At 40.8% G+C, this 26,672-nt stretch overlaps 1 protein-coding gene across 4 annotated transcripts in view; it reads right to left on the bottom strand.

The window, feature by feature from the left end:
* Positions 1–26,672, bottom strand: part of TTC23 (tetratricopeptide repeat domain 23) — a 163,228-nt gene that overhangs the window by 51,217 nt on the left and 85,339 nt on the right. For all 4 annotated transcript variants that reach the window (XM_055556512.1, XM_055556514.1, XM_055556515.1 and 1 more), the window contains one exon: positions 5,970–6,147. In XM_055556512.1, the coding sequence (XP_055412487.1) occupies positions 5,970–6,147 (178 nt within the window). The remainder of the gene's footprint in view (positions 1–5,969; positions 6,148–26,672) is intronic.

Genomic DNA, 26,672 nt, shown 5'->3' with positions numbered 1-26,672 from the left:
CACTAGAAGGACTGATGCTGAAGCTGAAGCTCCAATATTTTGGCCACCTGATGCAAAGAGCTGACTCACTAGAAAAGATCCTGATGCTGGGAAAGACTGAAGGCAGGAGGAGAAGGGAGCAGCAGAGAATGAAATGGTTGGATGGGATCACTGACTCAATAAACATGAGTTAGAGCAAAGTGAAGGACAGGGAAGTCTCGTGTGCTGCAGTCCATGGGGTCGCAGAGAGTCAGACACGACTTAGCTACTAAACAACAACAACTTAAATGCCAAAACATAAACTATTTTAAAAACTATATTATGTACATAAAATAGAGTATTATCCATCTATATAACAAATAAAGAAGATTTAAATGAATTATAAAGTGATTTTTCAGGATGTATTGTTAGGTGAAAAAAGCAAATATGCACACAACAAGTAGATAGCTTGGTGAGAAGAGGGAGAGACATTTCAACTGATAAATGTACATAGAAGGACAGACCGAAAAATCACTGATTTGCAATCATCATGGTAAAGACTAGCTTGCAAAAGACTCATCAATGTATGCTAAACTTGGAGAGACATTTCAAAGAGGAGTAAAATATTTACATAGTCTTAAAAATGTCTCTTTACAGAATGGTTATTGGCTGCAAACAGAAAAATCGTTATTATACAGTGAAGTAGCACCCACACCACTGGCAGGTAAATTAAAGTCACCAGTGAAGGACAGATGGATTTCATGTGCCTCCAGATACAATACCCCAAGAAAATATAATGTCCTTTGGTAGCATTCTAGCTGGGCTTGCACTCAGAATCTAGCCAGGAGGAAGCATCAGATAAACCCAAACTAAGGCACAGTCTATGAAAGAACTGGCCTGTATTCTTCAAAAATTTCATTGTCATTAAGAGACAATGACAAGCTGAGAAACTGTTTAGATTACAGAAGACCAGAGTCCTTGACAACTAAGTGCAGTACTTGATCATGAACTGTATTTTTATTGGAGCAGGAAAAAATTGCCAAGAAGGACAGTATTGGGCTAACTGACAAAACAGAATATGGCCCATACTGATCTTAATATTCCTGAATTCACCTTTTCTGGATAGACCTGTGAACTCTCATGAGATTCTAGTATCCTATGAAACAAAGTTTGGGGAATGTGTAAACCAAGCTCAAATCTTTGCAATGCATACTACTGGGTCTTAGAAGCCATTTTTTATTCTAGTGAATTTTGTAAGGGGTGATGGCCCTTGCAGGAATACTCTGAGTATATCTTGATTTCTTGCTTTGAACTTTAGGAATTGGTGCAGCAAAGACAGTGCTGAGACTTTGAGGGCAGCTCTGTCCTCAGCAGATCTTTGAGGGAGGGTATGGTCAGGAAGCATTGAGGGTATGTGGACTTGGAAAAAATTTAAATTAATAAAATTTGTAAAATGGGAGTTCAGTCACTCAGTTGTGTCCGACTCTTTGTGACCCCATGGATTGCAACACACCAGGCTCCTCTGTCCATCACCAACTCCCAAAGCTTGCTCAAACTCATGTCCATCGAGTTGGTGATGCCATCCAACCATCTCATCCTCAGTCATCTCCTTCTCATCCTGCTTTCAGTCTTTTCCAGCATCAGGGTCTTTTCCAATGAGTCAGTGCTTCGCATCTGGTGGCCAAAGTATTGGAATTTTAGCTATAGCATCAGTCCTTCCAATGAATATTCAGGACTGATTGCCTTTAGGATTGACTGGTTGGATCCTTGCTGTCCAAGAGATTTTCAAGAGTCTTCTCCAACACCACAATTCAAAAGCATCATTTCTTCGGTGCTCAGCTTTCTGTATAGTCCAGCTCTCACATCCATACTTGACTACTGGAAAAACCATAGCTTTGACTAGACGGACCTTTGTTGGCAAAGTAATGTCTCTGCTTTTTAATATGCTGTCTAGATGGGGAAACAGTGGAAACAGTGTCAGACTTTATTTTTTGGGCTCCAAAATCACTGCAGATGGTGACTGCAGCCATGAAATTAAAAGACACTTACTCCTTGGAAGGAAAGTTATGACCAACCTAGACAGCATATTCAAAAGCAGAGACATTACTTTGCCAACAAAGGTCTGTCTAGTCAAGGCTATGGTTTTTCCTGTGGTCATGTATGGATGTGAGAGTTGGACTGTGAAGAAGGCTGAGTGCCGAAGAATTGATGCTTTTTTTTTTTTTTTTTTTTAATTAGTAAGTGGTTTAAATTTTATTTTATTTTTAAACTTTACATAACTGTATTAGTTTTGCCAAATATCAAAATGCTTTTGAACTGTGGTGTTGGAGAAGACTCTTGAGAGTCCCTTGGACTGCAAGGAGATCCAACCAGTCCATTCTGAAGGAGATCAGCCCTGGGATTTCTTTGGAAGGAATGATGCTAAAGCTGAAACTCCAGTACTTTGGCCACCTGATGCAAAGAGTTGACTCATTGGAAAAGACTCTGATGCTGGGAGTGATTGGGGGCAGGAGGAGAAGGGGACGACAGAGGATGAGATGGCTGGATGGCATCACTGACTTGATGGACGTGAGTCTGAGTGAACTCCAGGTAATGGACAGGGAGGCCTGGCGTGCTGCGATTCATGGGGTCACAAAAAGTCGGACACGACTGAGCGACTGAACTGAAACTGAACTGAGGTTGGTCATAGCTTTTCTTCCAAGGAGCAAGCATCTTTTAATTTCATGGCTGCAGTCACCAACTACAGTGATTTTAGAGCCCAAATAAAGAAAGTCTCTCACTATTTCCATTGATTCCCCATCTATTTGCCAAGAAGACCAGATGCCATGATCTTAGTTTTCTGAATGCTATGTAAAATAGTATTGAAAAAGTTGACAAAGATGGTGTAAAAGTAGCTCAATTAAGAGCAAAGAAAAGCAAATTTCTGGTGGCCAGGCAAATCAAAACAACCCTTTGGCAGAATGTCAATAAAAATCAAGAAGTATAAAATATTAATGCTTTACCTACCAGCAGTTTAACTTCTGGTAATTTATATCAGCACATAACTTAAAGAAATAAAAAAGTTTTTTATAAGAATATTCAGAATTATTGATACTAACAAAAAATTGCAAATCTACCAGTGTTCTTTTGCATAGTAAATGTCCTGACCAGCCACAGACAGAACGTTGGTCTAAAGCTGGACCCCCCCATCTCCTTCACCACCCCACATCTGTGCACCTCCCAGGCCTGTCATTTCTGCTCTCCGTACATCTGTATCAGCTCCGTCCAGGTCGCTCCATTCTCACGACGCCCCCTGCGTCCGGGCTGTCACCGTCCCTACCTGGCCTGCTGCAGCCATCTCCTGAGCCACCTCCCTGCTTATCTCTCTGCCGTCCAGTCCATTCTCCATGCTGCAGAGCAACCCTTCTAGACAGACAATCTGATGATGTCCCTCTCCCTGCTTGAAAACCCTTAACTGCCCTTAGGGTGAAGCTCGAATTCCTTACCATGACTTTCCACACCCATTGCCCAGGGATCAGGAACTCCTCGCAGTTCCCCCAAATGTGTCAAATCTTGTCTTACCCTCAGAACTTTCCATGTACTCTGCCCCATGCCTGGGTCGGTCTTCCCTGCCTCTTGGTACTTTTTGAGGCAGGCATCGGCATGTATTACCTTTGCTTCCTCACACCTCACTCACAGTACAATCTGGATTCTGTCCTCATTAGTGGCCCAGGGCTTCCCTCAACTAGGCCATCAATAAAAGAAAAAGAAAAACAAGAAAAGAAGAGGGAGAACGTTCCCAAAATTCACATATTGCACCAGCAGGCACGGTGCTCAACACTTGACAAACATTAACTCATTTTTCCTCCAACAGCTCCGTGTCCTCCAGAGCAGCAAACGGTTGCAAAAGGAAGAGGATATCTCTTTCTTTACTTTTCTTCCTGTTTTTTCTGACAAATTCTTCTTTTTCGCTTTACCGATTTATCCTTCTTTATGCAACCAACGAATACCAATATTCCTCAAGACTCTGTCGTCCTTTTCCCTTCTCACTCCATGAAGCCTCCCTGGGTGATCTCACTCTCTCCCAAGGCAATTACTGTGTACAAGGGGAGGACTTTTTAACCTATTTTCTCAACTCTAGTCCTGATTATATAACTATCTAGCTGTCGCTGCTGCTTGGATGCCTTAGGGCATCTCAGACTCATCATCAAAACCTGAGCTCATCTGGTCATCCCTGTCACCCCTGCTCCCCCACACACATCTTCTCAGGTGTCCAGACTAGAAACCCAGGAGTCATCTTCGACTCTTCCCCTTCCCTCTTTGTCCTGTATCCTTTCAATTTCTATATCTCATAAATTCTGCCTCCTAAATCTTTGTCATACCCAACTCCTTCATCCTTACTAACATCATCCTGGTTTAAGCCACCTCCATCTTCACCTTCAGTACTTCAGTCTGTTTCCACTCCAGGCATACCCTCCCCAGTCTACTCTCTACATACCAGCCAGAATTACCTTTCAGAAAACAGTGTGTTTAAATCTGGGCTATGCCATTTATTGACTGTGTACTCCTGGGCATATCACTCAACTGTCCTAATTCTTGACTGACTTATCTATAAAATGATAATAATAAATCATAGGATAGGTATTAGTATTTAAGGGAGATGATCCAGAGAAAGTGAGAGAATGGCACACTCTAATAAATTGTGCTGCCTGCCAAGCTGCTGCCGCCAAGTCGCTTCAGTCGTGTCCGACTCTGTGCGACCCCATGGACTGCAGCCTACCAGGCTTCTCTGTCCATAGGATTCTCCAGGCAAGAACACTGGAGTGGGTGGCCATTTCCTTCTCCAATGCATGAAGGTGGAAAGTGAAAGTGAAGTCACTCGATCATGTCTGACTCTTAGCGACCCCATGGACTGCAGCCCACCAGGCTTCTCCATCCATGGGATTTTCCGGCAACAGTACTGGAGTGGGGTGCCATTGCCTTCTCCCAATAAACTGTGCATGGGAGTCTAAATAGTCATACAAATTTGTAAAGAAATAGCAATAAAGAACTCTCAGTACTGTATCATTATATCTGATTTGAAATAAAAAATGAGTTAGTCTATATTTTACAACTTTAATAGGGAAAAATTCTCAGAAAACAATTTAAAAGGTGCTTTTAGCAGATGACACCATATAAAAACATCAAACTGATGTAATGGTTAGTTGTACGTGTCAGCTTGGCTAGGCGGTGGTGTCCAGTTGGTAGGTCAAATACTAGTGCCTCGTTGTTAGGTCAAATACTAGTTTAAATGTTGCTTTGAATGTACGTTGTAGTTGTGATTAACATTTATGATCAGTAGACTTTGAATAAAGGAGATTACCTTCAACAATATGAGTAGGCCTCATAAAGAACAAAAGGCTGAGGTTCCAGTGAAGAAGGGGGACTGTGACATAGAGACTCTGCTTGTGTTTTCAGCTGGCCCACCTACCCTGTGGATTTCAGACTTGTCAGCCCCCACAACTGTGTGAGCCAATTCCTTAAATAAATCCTTCTCTTTCTCTATGTATACATCCAACTGGTTCTGCTTTGGAGAACCCTAACTGACGCACTCACAGAGGAATCTTTTAAAATGATAAAGTGGAACAGCAGCTACCAGATGACAGTTCTAAGTAACTTCAGGTAAAGGTCGCAGAATGTGGTAGAAAATAACCCTAATACCTTTGGTCACATAATCTGTACATAGATAAGCTTTAAAGTATAAAAAGCTTTGTCTGTGAAACAAGACTTAAATTATGCACCCGCATGAGAAAGCCACCTTCAGGAAGTCCTGGCTTGTTTGTGGAGCAGGCACGGTAACAGAGGACTGGTAATCCCATGCTTGCCCACGTGGGCACCTATGTGAAGATGTTTGTTGAACTTTTACTCCAGGCGGTGTTGTATGTATCTAGAGCACATAACTAAGCCAGACATTCTCAGAGCTGCTATTCCACTTTTATCTGTGAGAAGCAGTGGGTCAGAACAGCTTTGGTGGCCAGGACATTGCAGCTTACCTGTAAAAGGTTGTTGATGGATGCATCGTGAAATCCCAGGGCTTGCTCTGCAGCTGCCAACTCCTGCAGTATTGGTACACACTCTAGACTTTTTTCACCTCTACTGATCTCAGTATATTCTAAAGCCTCTTGGTAGTGGGGCAGAGCTTCTTTTGATTTCTTCTGACTTTGATATACCCTTAAAAACAAAGGAATTATTTTTTAAATAATTAAAATGGGAGATACTGAAAATAAAAGATGGATTTGACTTTCTGACTCCTATTCCCCAGGTTCATTTCTTAGGCAGCTAAGCCTTATTTTCCTCCAAGGAGCAGCAGGGCATAGTGGTTAAGAGGAGAGACATTGGGATAATCAGGAAGATTGAAATCATGGCTCTATCACTTACTAGGTGTAGGACCTTCAAGTCACTCGATAGTTTCTCATCTGTAAGTTAACAAAAGGTATCTTGAAAAGAAAAAGCTATGTTAAAAGAAAACCTATGACAAACCTAGATAGTGTATTCAAAAGCAGAGACATCACTTTGCCAACAAAGGTCCATATAGTCAAAGCTATGGTTTTTCCAGTAGTCATGTACAGATGTGAGAGTTGAACCATAAAGAAGGCTCAGAGCTGGAAAAAATTGATACTTTTGAACTGTGGTGTTGGAGAAGACTCTTGAGAGTTCCTTGGATAGCAAGGAAATCAAACCAGTCAGTCCTAAAGGAAATCAACCCTGAATATTCACTGAAAGGACTGCTGCTGAAGCTGAAGCTCCAATACTTTGGCTATTTGATGCAAATAGCCAACTCATTGGAAAAGAACCTTACTGGGAAAGATTGAGGGCAGGAGGAGAAGGGGGTGACAGAGGATGAGATGGTTGGATGGCATCACCGACTCAATGGACACCAGCATGAGCAAACTCCAGAAAACAGTGAGGGACAGAGAAGCCTGGTGTGCCGCAGTCCATGGAGTTGCAACGAGTTGGACGTGACTTAGTGACTGAAAAACAACAAGTTAACGATAATAACAGTGCCCACTTCACTGCATTGCTATGAAGATTAAATTAAAGTGGTTGATATTAATAAAAAGAACATCTAGAATAGTCTCTGACATATAGTATGCACTGTGGAGGTGTTGGTTTAAAAAATATAAAATATTAAAACAACAGTAATCAGAAAGCATGCTAAGATGCTGATAACCAATCCACTGAGAAATTATAGAAATTTCCCAGTTTGATGAGGGTGTAAAGCATTCTCATTAACTGTTGGGAAGAATGTAATTTGGGTACAGGCTTTTCTATATCAGAATTATACATATATATGTATACATGTTTCTGCTAATTGCACTTTTAAGTAGTTTATCTTGAGAAATACTCCAGCACAAGAACTATATATAAGAATGTTTACTGAAGCATTCTTTGTAATAGTGAAAAAGTATAAAGCACTTAAAATAGCTCAGTAGATGATTATTAAGTGGGTTATAGTAAGTACATCTACATTGTGGAATGCTGTGTACCCATTAAAGTTAATTTTGATGTGTATTTATCATCATAGAAATATACCAACTATATATTATTCAGCAAAAAGGCAGATTACAAAACACTTTATATAATCTTGAAGAAAGTGAAAGTCACTCAGTCATGTCTGATTCTGCTCCATGATCTACGCAGTCCTTGGAATTCTCCAGGCCAGAACACTGGAGTGGGTAGCCTTTCTCTTCTCCAGGGGATCTTCCTATCCCAGGATTGAACCCAGGTCTCCTGCATTGCAGGTGGATTCTTTACCAGCTAAGCCATAATCTTACGCATGTGAAAATTTTGCATCTAATCTACATGTAAACATATGCATAAAGAGCTATCTAAATGTCACTAAAATGTTAGCAATAGTTATTTCTAAGGAGTTTTGAATTATTTTAGTCTTATTTATACTTTATAAATTTCCCAAATTTTCTTCTATAAAAATATATTACTTTTACATGAGAAAAATGTTAATTTAAAGGTGGTAGTGGGAAAATCGCAGAAGGCACTGGGGACCCACTCCAGTACTCTTGCCTGGAAAATCCCATGGGCAGAGGAGCCTGGTAGGCTGCAGTCCATGGGGTCGCTAAGAGTTGGACACCACTGAGTGACTTCACTTTCACTTTTCACTTTCATGCATTGGAGAAGGAAATGGCAACCCACTCCAGTGTTCTTGCCTGGAGAATCCCAGGGATGGAAGCCTGGTGGGCTGCCGTCTATGGGGTTGCACAGAGTCGGACACAACTGAAGTGACTTAGCAGCAGCAGCAGCAATTATAAAAAAAAAATTAATAAACAGAAACCTCAATTAAATAGAGTCAGGAGCCCAGAATTGGGAATTTTCCTGCCCTGGGAGGACAGCGGAGCCCAATGGGAAGAAGAAAGACTCCTCTTCATTCCTGGTAAGAACTTAGCCAGTGAAAAGTCATGGACTCCTTGTGTACTCTGGCTCTCTCAAATTCTGTCCTCTTTTATAAAAGCATTTTCCTTCCCTGGCCAGGTGGAGTCTTGCATATCATTCACCACGGTTTCAAACCCCCAGATTGAAATTTTCTGCCGACCCTTTATGAACCTAATTTTTTATTTCTGGAGAAATAACTGGCAGCCTTTTTTTTTTTTTCCCTAGGTCAACATAGTCTTTGAATACTTTTCACAACTAGTTTGCCCTCCAGTAAATTTCAAAGGAAATGACTAATAGGGTTACTTTTCAGATCTGTGGTTCAGATGATCATAGTGAAATAAAATGTTCATTGAATAGCTTATGAACTGGGATACCTTCTATAGTTGTAAAGAGGCTGACAACACCAGAGGAGGTCAGGGATATGTTCCTGGACCAAGAAGCATCTAGGTTGTAACTTGCAGGGACTCTAATGTTGGATGGATCTTTGAAGACCTACAAGACCTTTTAGAACTAACACCCACAAAAAATGTCCTTTTCATTATAGGGGACTGGAATGCAAAAGTAGGAAGTCAAGAAACACCTGGAGTAACAGGCAAATTTGGCCTTGGAATATGGAATGAAGCAGGGCAAAGACTAATAGAGTTCTGCCAAGAAAATGCACTGGTCATAACAAACACCCTCTTCCAACAACACAAGAGAAGACTCTATACATGGACATCACCAGATGGTCAACACCAAAATCAGATTGATTATATTCTTTGCAGCCAAAGATGGAGAAGCTCTATACAGTCAACAAAGACAAGACCAGGAGCTGACTGTGGCTCAGATCATGAACTCCTGATTACCAAATTCAGACTTAAATTGAGAAAGTAGGGAAAACCACTAGACCATTCAGGTATGACCTAAATCAAATCCCTTATGATTATACAGTGGAAGTGAGAAATAGATTTAAAGGCCTAGATCTGATAGATAGAGTGCCTGATGAACTATGGAATGAGGTTCGTGACATTGTACAGGAGACAGGGATCAAGAACATCCCCATGGAAAAGAAACGCGAAAAAGCAAAATGGCTGTCTGGGGAGGCCTTACAAATAGCTCTGAAAAGAAGAGAAGCCAAAAGGAAAGGAGAAAAGGAAAGATACAAGCATCTGAATGCAGAGTTCCAAAGAATAGCAAGAAGAGATAAGAAAGCCTTCCTCAGCTGATCGCTGAGTGCAAAGAAATAGAGGAAAACAACAGAATGGGAAAGACTAGAGATCTCTTCAAGAAAATTAGAGATACCAAGGGAACATTTCATGCAAAGATGGGCTCGATAAAGGACAGAAATGGTATGGACCTAACAGAAGCAGAAGATATTAAGAAGAGGTGGCAAGAATACACAGAAGAACTGTACAAAAAAGATCTTCACGACCCAGATAATCACGATGGTGTGATCACTGACCTAGAGCAAGACATCCTGGAATGTGAAGTCAAGTGGGCCTTAGAAAGCATCACTACGAACAAAGCTAGTGGAGGTGATGGAATTCCAGTTGAGCTATTTCAAATCCTGAAAGATGATGCTGTGAAAGTACTGCACTCAATATGCCAGCAAATTTGGAAAACTCAGCAGTGGCCACAGGACTGGAAAATGTCAGTTTTCATTCCAATCCCAAAGAAAGGCAATGCCAAAGAATGCTTAAACTACCACACAATTGCACTCATCTCACATGCTAGTAAAGTAATGCTCAAAATTCTCCAAGCCAGGCTTTAGCAATAACGTGAACCATGAAATTCCAGATGTTCAAGCTGCTTTTAGAAAAGGCAGAGGAACCAGAGATCAAATTGCCAACATCTGCTGTATCGTGGAAAAAGCAAGAGAGTTCCAGAAAAACATCTACTTCTGCTTTATTGACTATGCCAAAGCCTTTGACTGTGTGGATCACAATAAACTGTGGAAAATTCTGAAAGAGATGGGAATACCAGAACACCTGATCTGCCTCTTGAGAAATTTGTATGCAGGTCAGGAAGCAACAGTTAGAACTGGACATGGAACAACAGACTGGTTCCAAATAGGAAAAGGGGTACGTCAAGGCTGTATATTGTCACCCTGCTTATTTAACTTATATGCAGAGTACATCAGGAGAAACGCTGGGCTGGAAGAAACACAAGCTGGAATCAAGATTGCCAGGAGAAATATCGATAACCTCAGATATGCAGATGACACCATGCTTATGGCAGAAAGTGAAGAGGAACTAAAAAGCCTCTTGATGAAAGTGAAAATGGAGAGTGAAAAAGTTGGCTTAAAGCTCAACATTCAGAAAACTAAGATCATGGCATCCGGTCCCATCACTTCATGGGAGATAGATGCGGAAACAGCGGAAACAGTGTCAGACTTTATTTTTTGGGCTCCAAAATCACTGCAGATGGTGACTGCAGCCATGAGATCAAAAGACGCTTACTTCTTGGAAGGAAAGTTATGACCAACCCAGATAGCATATTCAAAAGCAGAGACATTACTTTGCCAACAAAAGTCTGTCTAGTCAAGGCTATGGTTTTTCCTGTGGTCATGTATGGATGTGAGAGTTGGACTGTGAAGAAGGCTGAGCACCGAAGAATTGATGCTTTTGAACTATGGTGTTGGAGAAGACTCTTGAGAGTCCCTTGGACTGCAAGGAGATCCAAGCAGTCCATTCTGAAGGAGATCAGCCCTGGGATTTCTTTGGAGGGAATGATGCTGAAGCTGAAACTCTAGTACTTTGGCCATCTCATACGAAGAGTTGACTCATTGGAAAAGACTCTGATGCTGGGAGGGATTGGGGGCAGGAGGAGTAGGGGACGACAGAGGATGAGATGGCTGGATGGCATCACTGACTCGATAGACGTGAGTCTGAGTGAACTGTGGGAGTTGGTGATGGACAGGGAGGCCTGGTGTGCTGTGATTCATGGGGTCACGAAGAGTCGGACACGACTGAGCGACTGAACTGAACTGAAAGTTGGAAAGGAAGAGATTAATAGATGATCTAGTAATGCTGGACTCATCTTCTAACTCTCTTAATGAGCTTAGAATGTAGTGGATACCAAGTAGCTTTATTGTTTTTAAGTTGTTCAGTCGGGTCTGACTCTTTGCGACCCCACGGACTGCAGTACGCCAGGCTTCCCTGTCCTCCACCATCTCCCGGAATTTGCTCAAACTCACATCCCTTGAGTTGGTGGTGCCACTTTGTACATATCATATTTTATTTTTTGAGAGAAAATCCACTAGCATCTATGGTGATAGAAAGAGGCTTTGAAACATATGGCTGGTAACAAATCACTTAGCCAAACAATTAGATTCCTGGTAGACAAAGATTAAGTAACTGAAAACAGGAGTCAGCAAACTGTGGTCTATGGACCAAATATACTTACTGACTACTTTTGTAAATAAAGTTTTATTGACATAGTCGGGCCCACTTGTTTACTTATTATCTACAGCTGCTTTTGCACTACAGTGGCAGAGTTGAATAGTTGCAACAGACACTATACGGCCTACAAAGGCAAAAACATTTACAGTCTGGGTCTTTACAGAAAAAGTTTGTACACCAACTTTTTATCCAGAATCTAGAAAAAGTCACAAACTTTTAAAATGACTTCTTTTTTTTTTTAACCTAATTTAGCCTAGAGAACTCAGACAATGCCATAGATATTTCATCAAAGGAAAACAAAATTCAATTTCCTTTCTTATCTTCATAAATGATGAAGAGTGTGCCAAGCAAGTAAAGAAGAGGTCCTTTGTTTCCAGAGTTGCCTGTAAAAGTCATAGAAGAGTAATAAAGCCAACACAAATGCCAAGATGATTTCATCTGGGCAACAACTTTAAAAGAAGGCAATATTCACAGCTTAGCAATCAAGCTTATAAATGAGGAAAAAATAGAAAAGCACATGAAACAAGGCATATGTTAATTCATATATCAAAAGTCCTTCCTTTCCTTAGATAGAGCACAAAATAAAAATATTTGGGGTTTTGTGAAGCCATCTAGCAACTATCTTAGCTGAAGCATGCACAGCACTCCAAGTTAACACAGCAGTATCTTTTCAGGTATCAGAATGTCATCCTTCAGACACACCTGACTCTCAGAATTTTCTAGAAAAGAATACAGTGTGAGAGGCAGGGCAATCAATTACAAATACTGCGACAGGAGAAGAAAACCCAAACAGTAGTTTCAGCATCCTTACTAACTAGGACACACAACTCTGGGCAAGTATAAGATGCTCTGAAACTTGGTTTCATCATCTGAACACTGGAGTCCAGTAGGGTTGCCCTGAGAATCAAAGGAGATGTCTGAAAGTGCTTTAAAACTGATGCCAGCCATACAGGCTGATATGAAATGCCTACACACAATCATGCCCTTCACGCCTTCCCTCCCAGCCTGTGGTCTCTTTGCAACCGAGAGGCACAGTTTCAGGTTGTTCTCATGTTGAAACGGGCTGAGGTGTGGGCTCAGCTTGCTCCCACCTGCATAAAATTCTACCCAAATAACGGGTAGAATCAGTCAAACTCATGCCTGCAAGTGAGGCAGGCATTTTCTTATACAACTGGGCTTTTAAAAAAATTGAGAATGATTTATTACAAGAGAAATATATAGTCATCATTAAATGAAGAGATATTAAAAATTAAAATATGTCAATGTAATCACAACATCTAAAGATGACTGCTATACACTTTGATATATATACTTCCAGGTCATTTTCTATGCATTTTTTTAAAAAAGATCATAATGTTTTAGAACATGTGGCAATGAACGGTATAATATTGCTTTTAGTGGCTGAATGGTGCTATACAAAGTTTGATTGACCATTCATCTTCAAAATTATTTGAAAGTGAAAGTGTTAGTTGCTCACTCATGTCCGACTCTTTGCAACCCATGACTGTAGCCTGCCAGGCTCCTCTGTCCATGGAATTCTTCAGGCAAGAACACTGGAGTGGGTTTCCATTCCTTTCTCCAGAGGATCTTCCTGATCCAGGGACTGAATCTGGGTCTCCTACATTGCGAGTGGATTCTTTACTGTCTAAGCTACCATGGAAGTTCCCATCTTCAAAAATATTATTTAGGACATATAAAAAAATGGATGGTGAAAAATATAGCTTGTGGAAAATTTTTACAAATCATATATTTCTGATGAGGGACTTGAATCCAGAATATATAAAGAACTCCTACAATAGTAATAAAAGATAAATAACACAATTTAAAAATGAGCAAAACATCTGAATAGTCATTTCTCTGAAGAAGATGCACACATAAAGAGATGTTCATCATCAGTCTTATGGACTCTGTGGGAGAGGGAGAGGGTGGGAAGATTTGGGAGAATGGCACTGAAACATGTAAAATATCATGTATGAAACGAGTTGCCAGTCCAGGTTAGATGCACGATACTGGATGCTTGGGGCTAGTGCACTGGGACGACCCAGAGGGAGGGTATGGGGAGGGAGGAGGGAGGAGGGTTCAGGATGGGGAACACATGTATACCTGTGGCGGATTCATTTTGATATTTGGCAAAACTAATACAATTTTGTAAAGTTTAAAAAAAAAAAAAAAAAAAAGACAACATAAAAAAAATTACAATGAGATACCACTTTATATCCATTAGGACGGTGGCATAACAACAATGATTTTTAAAAAGATAGTAACAGTGTTGATAAGGATGTGGAGAAATTGGATCCTCACACACTGCTTGTGGTTATGTAAAATTGTACAGTTGCTTCGGAAAACAGTGTCAGTTTCTAAAAAGTTTAAACAAGGAATTCCTGGATGACCTCACAATACACTACTAGGTATATACCCAAAAGAAATGAAAACATATGTTAACATAAAGACTTGTACACGAATGTTCATAACTGCACAGTTCATAAGAGGCAAAAAGTAGAAACAACCCAAATGTCCACCAACTAATTGAAGAATGAATGAACAAAATGTGGTATGTTCATGCAATAAAATATTATTTGGCTATAAAAGGGAAGTTTTGATACATGTTACAACACAGATGAACCTTGAAAAAATTATGCTAGGTGAAAGGGGCCAGTCACAGAAGACCACATACTATAAGGTTCCATTCATATGAAATGTGCTTAACAGGCAAATCCATACAGACTGAAAGCAGATTAGTAGTTGCCAGGGGTTAGGGAACTTGAGAATGGGGAGAGACTGCTAATGGAATGAAAATGTAAAATTGCTCGTGGTGATGGTTGCATACTAAAAACCATCAAATTGTATACTTTAGTTGGGTGAACTGTATGGTATGTGAATTATATCTAAATAAATCTATTATTTTTGAAAAGTTTGTGAACATTTGGAAGCAAAATGAATTACAGATGAGACTCAGTAATAGCCATTAACAGTCATTTTTGTTTAAAGAAATAACTGTACTAAAATCATTAAGCAAAAATGAAAATATTTTAAGCTTAACATCATCTGAAAGCTAGACAGTACTCCTAACTTACTCATTCAAAGCAGGTCAGAAAGATATGTGGGTTTTGGCTCTAAACTGGTCCTGATTCACTGTATGATCCTACCCATTTCTTTTGGGGGGCAGGTTAGAACAGGTCCGGCTGCACCTGACACTCAGCACAGGGGGCATTTCCACAGGGATGCCATAAATCAGGCTTGAACACTGAGCTACTGGTCTCTCTTTAACCTTCTAGAGCTGTTGGCATGTCTCCTGAGGAGCTCTACGTCCTGGAGATCTCCAGGGGAAAGCCTCGGTCTGTGCAAAGCAGTAAATTCACAGAAAGGAAAGACAACAAAAATATTTTTAATGGCATACTCTAGTAAATCAATTACACAATAAGTTTAAATATGTTAATATATTTCATATTATGACCCCAGATGCGGAAGCATGTAGAAATAGGTGATAAACCTGGAATCTTTTCCTGTCAGCTGATTGGTTCAAGCCAATAAGCTGTGGTTAAGGAAATTAGCCAAGTACTGGTAGGTCAGAGAAGAAAAATGAATTCAGTGTGGCTCCCAGCATCCAGATTAGCAGAATTCACAACGGGACAACATGAGGCTGGAACAGAAACACCAATCCTGCAGCCCAAAGCTGAGTGAAGCACACCAGGCCGTCTGGGGGATAATGGATGGATTTGGAGACATACCAGTGGCTCTGCCGGGACCCTGGTTTCCCTGAACTTGATGAGTTCAGACGACTCATGAGAGTCATCTAAGCCTTCCCGTTTGGCTTCCATGATGCCGGTTCTCTTCTCTGCGGACCTTTGCTGGTCCTTCTATCTGGAGTGTTCTTCCTTCCATTTCTGCCTGGCTAACTGCCATTCATCTTTCTACCATCTCTCCTCCAGTTTCAGTTTGGCTGTCTCCTCCTTAAGTTGGCCTTCCCTGCAAGGGCCAGAACTAGTGTGAGACCAGGGAGACATTAGGATACATCATTTAAGGAGGTGCTCATGCTCAGGGTTGGAAAAGAGCAGGGTTGGCATCCAGGTGTGAGTGCCTCCTTAAATGGTGTGGTCTGGGCACCTGGCTTCCTCATCCTAGCGCTGGCTCAGTTCCCTGACATCCCAGGCTGGGCTGGGTGCCTCTGTGAACACCTGACTGTGCTCCCACAGAACCGTGAACCTCCCTGCTCTGGATACATCTCTCATATTGAATTATAAGTGCTTGGAGATTCAGCACTATCCCTTTAGGGCAGGACTCTGAGAAAGCAGAGGCCAAGCCTAACACATTCATCCTGACATCCCCAGCAACTTGCGGTGTCTAACACACAGTGGGTGCTTGTTGTCTATGGAAGGAGAAAGGAGGCAAGACAGAGGGAAAAACGTGAAGATTCATTGACTTTGAGGCTATATTCTTACCTTAATTTTCATAGATGTTTGGAATAAATTTTAGGGAAAATATTTAAGAAAGGAACATATTTTCACATTGATATAGTAGCAGAAATATTAAACTGTTCCTCTAATTAAAGGTTGGAGAAATTATTGAAATTTTATGAAGGGGGGGTTAGGGTAGAAACCTTGTAAGAATATATTAGGCATTGAGTTGTATACCCCCAACTCAAATTCACCCTCAGTATACCTTAGTCTTCATCCTTAGTACCTCAAAATGTGACTTTATTTGGAGATAGCATCATCGCAGACATAATTAACTGTATTAAGAAAATGTCATACTGGATAATATTTGCAACCCCATGGACTAGAGCCCGCCAGGCTTCTCTGTCCATGGAATTCTCCAGGCAAGAATACTAGAGTGGGTAGCTATTCCCTTCTCCAGGGGTTCTTCCTGACCCAGGGATCGAATCTGGGTCTCTTGCATGGCGAGTGGATTCTTTACCATCCAATCCACCAGGGAAGCCCCACTATAACTGATATCCTTATAAAAGGAGAAACTCAGATACAGAGACACAGGGAGAATGCCATGTGAACATAAAGGCAGAGACTGGTGTGATGTATCTGTCAGACAAAGAACACCAAAGTTGCCAGTTAGGAGAGAGTCGTGGAACACCTCATAGTCCCCGGAAAGAACCAACATCACCCAGGTGTTCATCTCAGACATCCAACCTTCAGAACTGAGAGAGAATAACTTTCCGTTAAGTCTCCTCGCTGGCAGTACTTTGTTATGGCAGCCCTAACAAACTAGAGCAGAACTCCTGCTGGCTGACTCCAGGCTCGGAGATTTTCCTTTCATCAGCACCCTACCAGATGAATACTGGGTGTGCTCACCCAGGGCAGCTAGTTAGATAGGGAAGCACCAATTTTTCTTTTTTAAATCACATTGTGGTCAAGTCCAAATGGTAACTTTCCATTTCTTCGCTGCCTGGAAATTTAATTTGAGTATCTGCTGAGAAGGAGACCTGGAAGGAGGCAACTTCAGCAGGAACCAACACATGGCTTTCACTGACAATAGTTTCGCCCTTGTTACAAGAATGTCTGTATGATGGCACAGACTTCTTGAATCCAGTGACATCCAACAAGCTGTTAGCAGGAGGCCCAGCCCTGAAGGGACATAGTCACACATGAAGGTGACCTGTTGCCATTTCTGAACTCTCTAAGTTTAAAAGATTTTTGTCAAACTATCCTTGGCCTCACATTTCAAACCCTAGTGAATTCTTCAGACTTTGAATCCTTGTTTTTTACCTCCTCACTTGATTTAATAATAATTTTATTCAAAGTGAAAAAATCAGATCCCTCATACCATGTACACAAAAGTTCCAAGTGTCTTGGAGACCTCAATTTAAAAAGCAAAGCTTTGATCCGTTTGAGAGAAAATATAAGGAAAAGTAACTACATGATTTGGGAATATGGCAGGGCTTCCATGGTGGCTCAGACGGTAAAGAATCCACCTGCAATGCAGGAGATGCCAGTTTGATCACTGGGTCAGGAAGATCCCCTGGAGAAAGGAATACCTACTCCAGTATTCTTACCTGGAGAATTCCATGGACAGAGGAGCCTAGTGGGCTATAATTCATGGGGTTGCAAAGAGCTGAACACTGCAAAGAGTGACTAACACTTTCTTTTCACTTCAACTCCATAATTTTGAGATAGGTAATGACTTCTTAAATAAGTTACAGATCATAATGAAAGAGGTTTGGTAAATTAGGTCACATTAAAAATGAAAATTCCTGTGCATCAAACTTCATCATAAAGAAAGTGATAAGGGCAGACTACACATTAGGGTACACACAATATATGTAAGCAGCAAATGACATGTCATCAGAAATTGGAAGAATATCTACAAGTTAATAAGAAAAATGCAAATAGCTCAGTTAAAAAATTGAGTAAAAGAAATGAGTAGACATTTCACAGGAAGAAATTCTAAATGTCCAGCAGATGTATGAAAAGATATCAAATCTCACTATTAGGAAAATGCAATTAGAGAAATTACATGATCGGCAAAGACAAGAAGTCTGAAAAGAACAAGTGTTGACAAGGATGTGGAGTAACAGGAATTACTGGGGTGAGAGCACAAACTGGTGGAAAGCAAACTCAGTAAAGGTGATGATGTGGATACTTGTCAGTTAAGCTATTCCACTCCTGAGCAAACACCTCAAGAGAGAATCTTGTACATGTGCCCATGGAAACATGTATAAAAATGATCAAATCAGAAGCAATCTAGGTATTCACCCTCAGAGAATGTATAAGTAAATAAAAGTCAGAGTAAATATAATATGAAGGTTTAAAATGAATAGACTAATATCAATTGATGTGGATACATCTCAAAAATAGAAAAGTAATGGTGGAAAAAGCAAGCTACAGAAGGAAACAAATATATGAGGTATAAAAAGATGAAAAATAATACTGTATATTTCTATGGTTATACAAATATAGATTCAGAGGAATGAAAAACACAAAATTCAGTATCACAATTGCCTGTAACATGGGGAGAAAAAAACAGGATTAAGAAGAAAGCGTAACAGGCTTCCACTTATCTGCAGTGTTCTACTTGGAAACTTGGTGGCATGCACACGAGTGTTCATAGAACAACATCTTTAATTTTATATGCTTGAGATATTTGGTTAAAATACTTGTTTAGTGTGTGCAGAGAACGAGGCACATTCCACCCTCATCCTTTGAAGTTGCTGCCGCATGCTATTCCAGGGTCCTGGCACTACCAGCCAGAAATGGAGGCTATCAAGCTAATGCAATCTACAATGAGCCTTCTGGAGCTCATTGAGGGTACACTGTTCACATAAAAGGAAATACAAAACAGAAAATAAAATTACTTAGCTTCACAATATATTTAATGAAAAAAGGGATTGAAGGAGTACTACATCAGGAAATAACTAAATTATAGTCTTTCCTCCATTTCCAACTCATTTAAAGCATCAGTCAATTTCAGGCAATCTTGTTTGTCTCCATCTGCTCATAAGTAATGTGTGGGAGAGCAACCCTGTCTCCTTTTCTTTCCTATCTACCTGCCAGGGATGTTTTGAGGATTTATTATCTAGTGGGCCCATAACGTGTTTGGGCATCTTTAGGAAACACACTAGAGACAGATGAAAAGAGAAAGAATTTTGAACAACACAGTGTGGCAGTATGTTAATTTGGCAGGTCCACAGCTTAAACCACAGCATATTTTATTGAATGAAAATGTATCTGTAGTAACTACAGAGCGCATGACAAGATACTATCTCATTTCAGATGAGCTTCAGAAGATCCCACAGGGATGGAGACTTGTTTTAATCTGCAACGAACAAGTGAAATCTCTGATATTACGAAAGCAATAGGATGTTTCCTTTTATTTATTTAAAATGCATTTTTAGTAGCATGTTATTCAGAATTTGACACTATATTCTGCATTATGGAAAGTAACTTTAAAAGATCTAAATAAGTATGTGTATCTAGGAGTTAAATATTCTTTAAACCACAAGAATGGGTGACAATCTAGTTGTATACCTCCAGTCTTTCCTTTCATAACTGATTTTTCTTGGAGAATATTAGTATACTGGTATGAAAATACCAGTTTCTCTTCCAAATTGTGACTTCTTTATCTTTTGGATAGATCTCTGTGCAGCCCAAGGCTCGTGAGGGTTTAAATGTACTTTATTTATTTACTTGGCCTCATCGGGTCTTAGCTGAGGCACATGGCATCTTTGCCGCGGTGCACAGATGCTCTCATGCCACTGCTGTGGCAGGCAGGCACGCAGGCTCTGTGGTTGCTGCATGCGGGCCTCAGTAGCTGCGGTGTGTGTTGCTCTGTAGCATGTGGGATCTTAGTTCCCAGACCAGGGATCAAGCCCACGTCCCCTGCATTGCAAGGTGGATTCTTAAGCACTAGACCACCAGAAAAGTCCTGAGGGTTTCCTTTTAAAAGCTCGAGAATTTGGCAAGAATACTGAGCACCAGTGAAAAGCAGAGGCCTTATGGGAATGTTGCTGATAATGCAAATCTAATGAAAAAATCAGTCTTGAAAGAGGAAAAGTAGGGTTTTCCAGAGTCAAATGAGAAAACGTTTACATCTGGGTCTCCCGCTACCATCTAGCATACAAAGGTAAAGCCTGTGTTCTATAGAAGATATGGTCAGTTTTCCATTCTGCACAGTGAATGGGACCCGTGCTGTGGTGAGGAGTGTGGACACCAGAGTTGGACCGAGACCTGGCTCTACTCTGCTACTCCCCAGCCCTGGGAAATGACCTCAACTTCTCTCAGCTTCAGTTTCTTCATTTGAAAATGAGAATGTGAAGGGTACCACCTCATAGGGAGGACTGCAGATTAAATGATGAGATGAGGTGTGCAAAGCACTTAGCAGGAGCCTGACACAGAAGGTGGTCAAGAATTGCTAGTTAGTGTGGTCATTTAAAATCATTATTAAGTGTAGATGTTTAAGGGAAATGTATTTATACAGATAGAGTGTTAGGAAAAGACAAAGGTTCTTTGCAGTTCTCTGAAATAGTAAAGATGTTTGAAGAAAATGAAAACTCTAATTTGAAAAGATATAGGTACCCCAGTGTTCATAGAAGTATTATTTACAATAGCCAGGACACAGAAGGGGCTTCCAAGGTGGCATAGTGGCAAAGAATTTGCCCGCCAATGTAGGGCACACAAGAGACATGGGTTCGATCCCTGGGTCGGGAAGATCCCATAGAGTAGGAAATGGCAACCCATTCCAGTATTCTTGCCTGGAAAATTCCATAGACAGAAGAACCTGGTGGGTTACAGTCCGTGGGGTTGCAAAGAGTCAGACATGACTGAGGACACATTACATACATACATAAGCTATAGATAGATGCCACCTATGTGCCCATCAACAGATGAATGAATACAGAAGATGTGAGATACATACACACACAAAACGGAATACTACTCAGACGTGAAAAGAATAAAATTCTGTAAGAGAGATAATTATGCTTAGTGAAATAAGTCAGAACAAGACAAGTACAGTCTATATTATCACTTATATGTAGAACCAAAAAATAAAAGAATCAGATGAATAAAACAAAACAGGAACAGACTCACAGGTATAAAGAACAAACTAGTGGTTACCCGGTGGGGGAGGCATGGGGCAGGGACAAGATAGGAGTAGTGGAGTAAGAGGTACAAACTACTAAATATAAAACTGATAAGTAACAAAGATACATTGTACAGCACAGGGAAATTTAGCCAGTATTTTGTAGTAACGTAAAATGAAGTACAGCCTATAAAAATATTGAATCAGTATGTTGTACACCTGAAACTAATATTATAAATCAGTTATACTTCAACAAAAAATAAAAATAGTAAAGCTTTAGAGGATTCAATAATAAAAAAATGTAGATAAAAGTCTATGAAAGTAATGGCAGGAGGAGTCAGGATGGCAAGATAGGAGGATGTGGAATTCGTCTCTCTTCACAAATACATCAAGAATCACATCTACAAATGGAATAATTCTCACAGCACAAAACATGAGCAGAAGACTTTAGACACCTAAAAGGACAAGACAAAATCTTCTTGCAATAGGTAGGATGAAAGAAAGAAAAAAAGAAAAGAGGAATCAGAAGAGAGACCAGCATCCTTAGTGGGACACTAAAGGTGAGAAGACATTCCCGCACTCAGGAAAACCCCCTCATGGTGTGGAAATCAGCTGGGACAGAAAAGGAACTTTTGGGGATCAAAGGAGAACACAGCAATGGACTGTGGAAGGCAAGACAAAGTAAGAATTGCGTGCATGATCTGTATTGCAGTCCCATGCACCCCAACCTGAGCTGTGTCTCCTGTTGGGGGGTGTGTGGGGGTGTTAGGTGCTGGAAAGTAGGGTGTGGACCCAGGGAGGGAGACAGCTACTGGCTGTGAAAAGCCTGAAGGGACAGGAATAAAGAGCTCCACAACCAGGAAAGTTTGCAGAAGCCCATGATTCCGTAGAAGCAAGGCGTCCCTGAGTGGCATGCACAGGCAGGGAGGATATTGTAACTCCCCTAGGTCCTGTCTCCTAGGGCACTCGGAGGGGCACCCATCTGGTCAGGCACCCCTACTCCTCGAGCAAAGGCCTCCTCCATCCAGGAAGCGTTCGGGGTCATGAGGGCTGCCCATGGCAAAGCCTCCTCTGGAATCAGTCCTGGGTGCCCTTGCCTGAGATGGGAATCCACCAGTGCTGGTGGGGTCTGAGTGCTAAAGTGTGGGGTGAGAAGAGTGGTTTCAGGGAGAGGACTGCAGCTGGTTGTGCAGATTCAAAAGAGGGGATGTGAGTGAGGAGCTCTATAGCCAGGAATGCCACTAAAGGAAGCGTGGTCTGCCTAGGAACCTATGTGTGTGCCATTGTTGAGTGATGGGCAAGGGTGGAGCCACCCCCACCCCACACCCCAGCTCCTGCCTCCGTGGGCACTGGGAGGGACCCCACCAGAAAAACCATGCCCCAACATGGGAGACCTCCTGTAGCCCAGACTCAGGACGGAGAGATCGATAGCTTTTTCTTGATTCCAGTCTACTGCAACTGCCTGACACTTGCCTCAGTCTGTGGCACCTGCCTGCCGGTTTCCACCACCACGGGCACTTCACACACACCCCAGTTTGGCCGCGATATCCTTCCCTGGCCTAAGCAAGTAGACAGTCAGACAGTGTCACTCTGCTGGGTCTGACTCTTTGTGGCCCCAGGACTGCAGCTCACCAAGCTCCTCTGTTTGTGGCAAGAATACTAGAATGGTGTGTGATTCCCTACTTCAGGGTATCTTCCCAACCCAGGGATCAAACCTATGCCTCTTGCATCTCCTGCACTGGCAGGTGGATGCTTTACCACTAGCACCACCTGGGAAGCACCCCACCCCCCAAGTGAGTAAATGTGCCCCTATTAGTCACTGCCTTTGCTCCCTCTTGCCTATGGGCCTGAGGGTGCCACGCACACCAAGGTAAGGGTGAAATCAAAGATGAGCCCCAGGGGTGGTGCAGCTAAGAGGAGGAAAAGAAACCTCTCCACGCAGTTGCACAAGCTGTGGATTCAATCCCTGTGAGCTGCTTGGTAAATCCTGCATCTGTGGAATATCTGAGTGGACAATGAGTGTTCCCACAACTGAGACTGGTCTAGCTTTAGCAGCAGTGAATTTTGGGGCAAGTACATGAAGGAGTTAAGCCAGGTCAGAGTCTAAGCTGCTGAAACAGTGCCCACCAGTGGGTCCAGAGATCTACCCAGAGGTATTGAAGGGCCTCCTGGGGAGGCGGGGGTTGGCTGTGGCTCAGTGTGGGAGCAAGAACACCGACAGTAGCTCAGCCGCTCGGTTGTATCTGGCGCTTGTGACCCCATGGACTGCACATGCCAGGCGTCCCTGTCCACTGACAGCAGAGGCCCCAGGAAAATATTATTATTACTATTATTCTTTTCTGTTTGTGTCATTTTGTTCAGTTGTTTTTATTATTTATTATTTGTATTTTAAATGTATTTTTAAATACATTTTAAAAATTGTTTTTGTGCGCTTGTTTTATGTTTTCTTTGATTTTTTTTTTTTAGTTCACTTTCTGTTTTTGTTTTTGTTAGTTTAGTCTTTCTTGATGTTTGCATTTTTTAGTTTCTTGTTCTCTTGTTTTTCAGGGTTTTTTCTTTCTTTTCTTTTTTTCCTTGTTTGTTTCTATTTTTTTTTTTTTTTTTTTTTTTGGTTTTGTTTTTATCATTTGTCTTGGGTTTGGCTTGTCTTTGCTTCCTTTTCCTTTTTTCTTTTTTCTCTTTCATGCTGAACAGCTTGTGGGCTTCTTGATTCCCTGACCATGAGTCAAGCCTGGGTAGGTGTGTTAAGTCCAGGATGTTGGACCACCAGAGAATTCCTGGGCCCAGGGAATAGTAATCGGCATGTGTTCTCCCAGAGGTACCCACGTTGACACCAAGACCTGGCTCTACACAACTGCCTGCAGACTCCAGTGCTGGACACCTCGTGCCAAACAACCAGCAAGATGGGATCACAGACCTACCCAACATCAGACATACTGCCTAAAGTCATCTTAGCTTGCAGACACCCCCAAACACCACGTAATGTGGCCCTGTTCATCAGAGGGAAAAGTCTCAGCTTCACACACCAGAGCACAGGCACCAGTCCTCCCACCGGGAAGACTACACAAGTCCCTGGACCAACCTCATCCACCAGGGCATAGACAACAGAAGCAAGAGGAACTATGGCTGTGTAAGCTGTGAAAGGAGACCATAAATATAGTAAGTTAGACAAAATGAGATGACGGAGAAGTGTTCTGCAGATGAAGAAGCAAGGTTAAAAAAAACCACACAACGAAGTAAATAAAGATGAAATAGACAATCTACCTGAAAATGAATTCAAGGCAATGATGACGATATAGATGACTCAAATTCTTGTAAATGGAATGGAGGCACATATTGAGAAGACACAAGAAATGTTTAACAAGAACCTATAAAAACTAAAGAACAAGTAATCAGTAATTAATGGCATGATAACTGAAATGAAAAAAATACACTTGAAAGAATCAACAGCAGAATATCTGAGGCAGAAGAACAGTTAGTGAGCTGGAAGACAGAATGGCAGAAATAACTGCCATGGACCAGAATAAAGAATGAAAAGAAATGAGGACGTCTTAGAGACCTTCAGAACAACATTAAAAGCACCAACATTCAAATTATAGAGGTTCTAGAAGAAGAGAAAGAAAAAGGGACTGAGAAAATATTTGAAGAGATTATAGTGGAAAACTTCCCTAACAAAGAAAATTAAATAGTCATCTAAGTCCAGGAAGTGCAGAGAGTCCCATACAGGTAAACCCAAGGAGAAACACACCAAGACATATATTAATCAAACAAAAAATTAAAACAAAAGAATATTAAAAGCTGAAAGGAAAAAGCAATAAGTAACATACGAGAGAATCCCTATAAGGTTATCAGCTGATTTTTCAGCAGAAACTCTGCAAGCCAGAAGGGAATGGCAGGATATATTTAAAGTGATGAAAGGGAAACACTACAACCAAGATTACTCTACCAGAAACTATTCATTAAGATTTGACAGAGAAATCAAAAGCTTTAAGCAAAACCTAAGAGAATTCCGTACCACAAACCAGCTTTATAACAAATGATAAAGGAAATTCTCTAGGTGAGAAACACAAGAAAAGAAGAATACCTACAAAAACAAACCCAAAACAATTAACAAAATGGTAATAGGAACATACATATTGATAATTAGCTTAAATGAATGTGGATTAATGCTACAACCAAAAGATATAAATTGGCTGAATAAATAAAAAGACCTGTATACATGCTATCTACAAGAGACTCACTTCAGACCTAGGGACATATACAGACTGAAAGTGAGGGGATGGAAAAAAAAAATTCCAAGCAAATGGAAATCAAAGAAAGCTGGAGTAGCAGTACTCATATTAGACAAAATAGACTTCAAAATAAAGACTATTACAAGAGACAAGGAAAGATGCTACACAAAAATCAAGGGATCAATTCAAAAAGGAGATATAACAATTGTAAACATTTTTGCCCCCAAATAGGAGCACCTCAATACATAAGGCAAATGATAACAGCCATAAAAGCAGAAATCAACAGTAACACAATAATAGTGAGGGACTTTAACACCCCACTTATTCCAGTGGCTAATTCATCCAGACAGAAAATTAATAAGGAAACACAAGTCTTAAATGACACATTAGACGATATGGGCTTAACTGATATTTATAGGACATTCCATCTGAAAGCAGCAGAATACACTTTCATCTCAAGTACACATGGAACATTCTCCAGAATAGATCACATCTTAGGTCACAAATCAAGCCTCAGTAAGTTTAAGAAAATTGAAATTGTATTAAGCACCTTTTTTGATGACCCTGCAGTTAGAAATCAATTACAGAAAAAAAAGAAACTGAAAAAACACAAATACATGAAGGCTAAACAACAGGCTACTCAATAACCAAGTGATCACTGAAGAAATCAAAGAGGAAATTAAAAAAAAACTAGAAACAAATGACAACAAAAGCACAATGACCCAAAAACCTATGGGATGCAGCAAAAACAGTTCTAAGAAGCAAGTTAGCAATACAACCTCACCTCAAGAAACAAGAAAAATCTCTAATAAACAATCTAATCTTATACCTAAAGCAACTAGAGAAAGAAGGAAAAAACCCAAAGTTAGTTGGAGGAAAGAAATCATAAAGATCAGAGCAGAAATAAATGAAATAGAAACAAAGAAAACAAAAGTAAAGATTAATGAAACAAAAAGCTGGCTGTTTGAGAAGATAAATGAACTTGATAAAATTTTACCCAGACTCATTATAAAAAAGAGAGAGGACTTAAATCAATAAAATTAGAAATAAAAAAGAAGTGACAACTGACACCACAGAAATAGAAAGGATCACAAGAGACTACTACAAGTAAACATAAACATAAATGGAAAGCCTGAAAAACGGACAAATTGTTAGAAAAGTACAACCT

The sequence above is a fragment of the Bubalus kerabau genome, chromosome 19 (assembly GCF_029407905.1).
Source record: "Bubalus kerabau isolate K-KA32 ecotype Philippines breed swamp buffalo chromosome 19, PCC_UOA_SB_1v2, whole genome shotgun sequence".
Classification (NCBI taxonomy): domain Eukaryota; kingdom Metazoa; phylum Chordata; class Mammalia; order Artiodactyla; family Bovidae; genus Bubalus; species Bubalus kerabau.
Note: the sequence above shows the minus strand (reverse complement) of the source record. Positions and strands in the feature narration are given on the sequence as shown.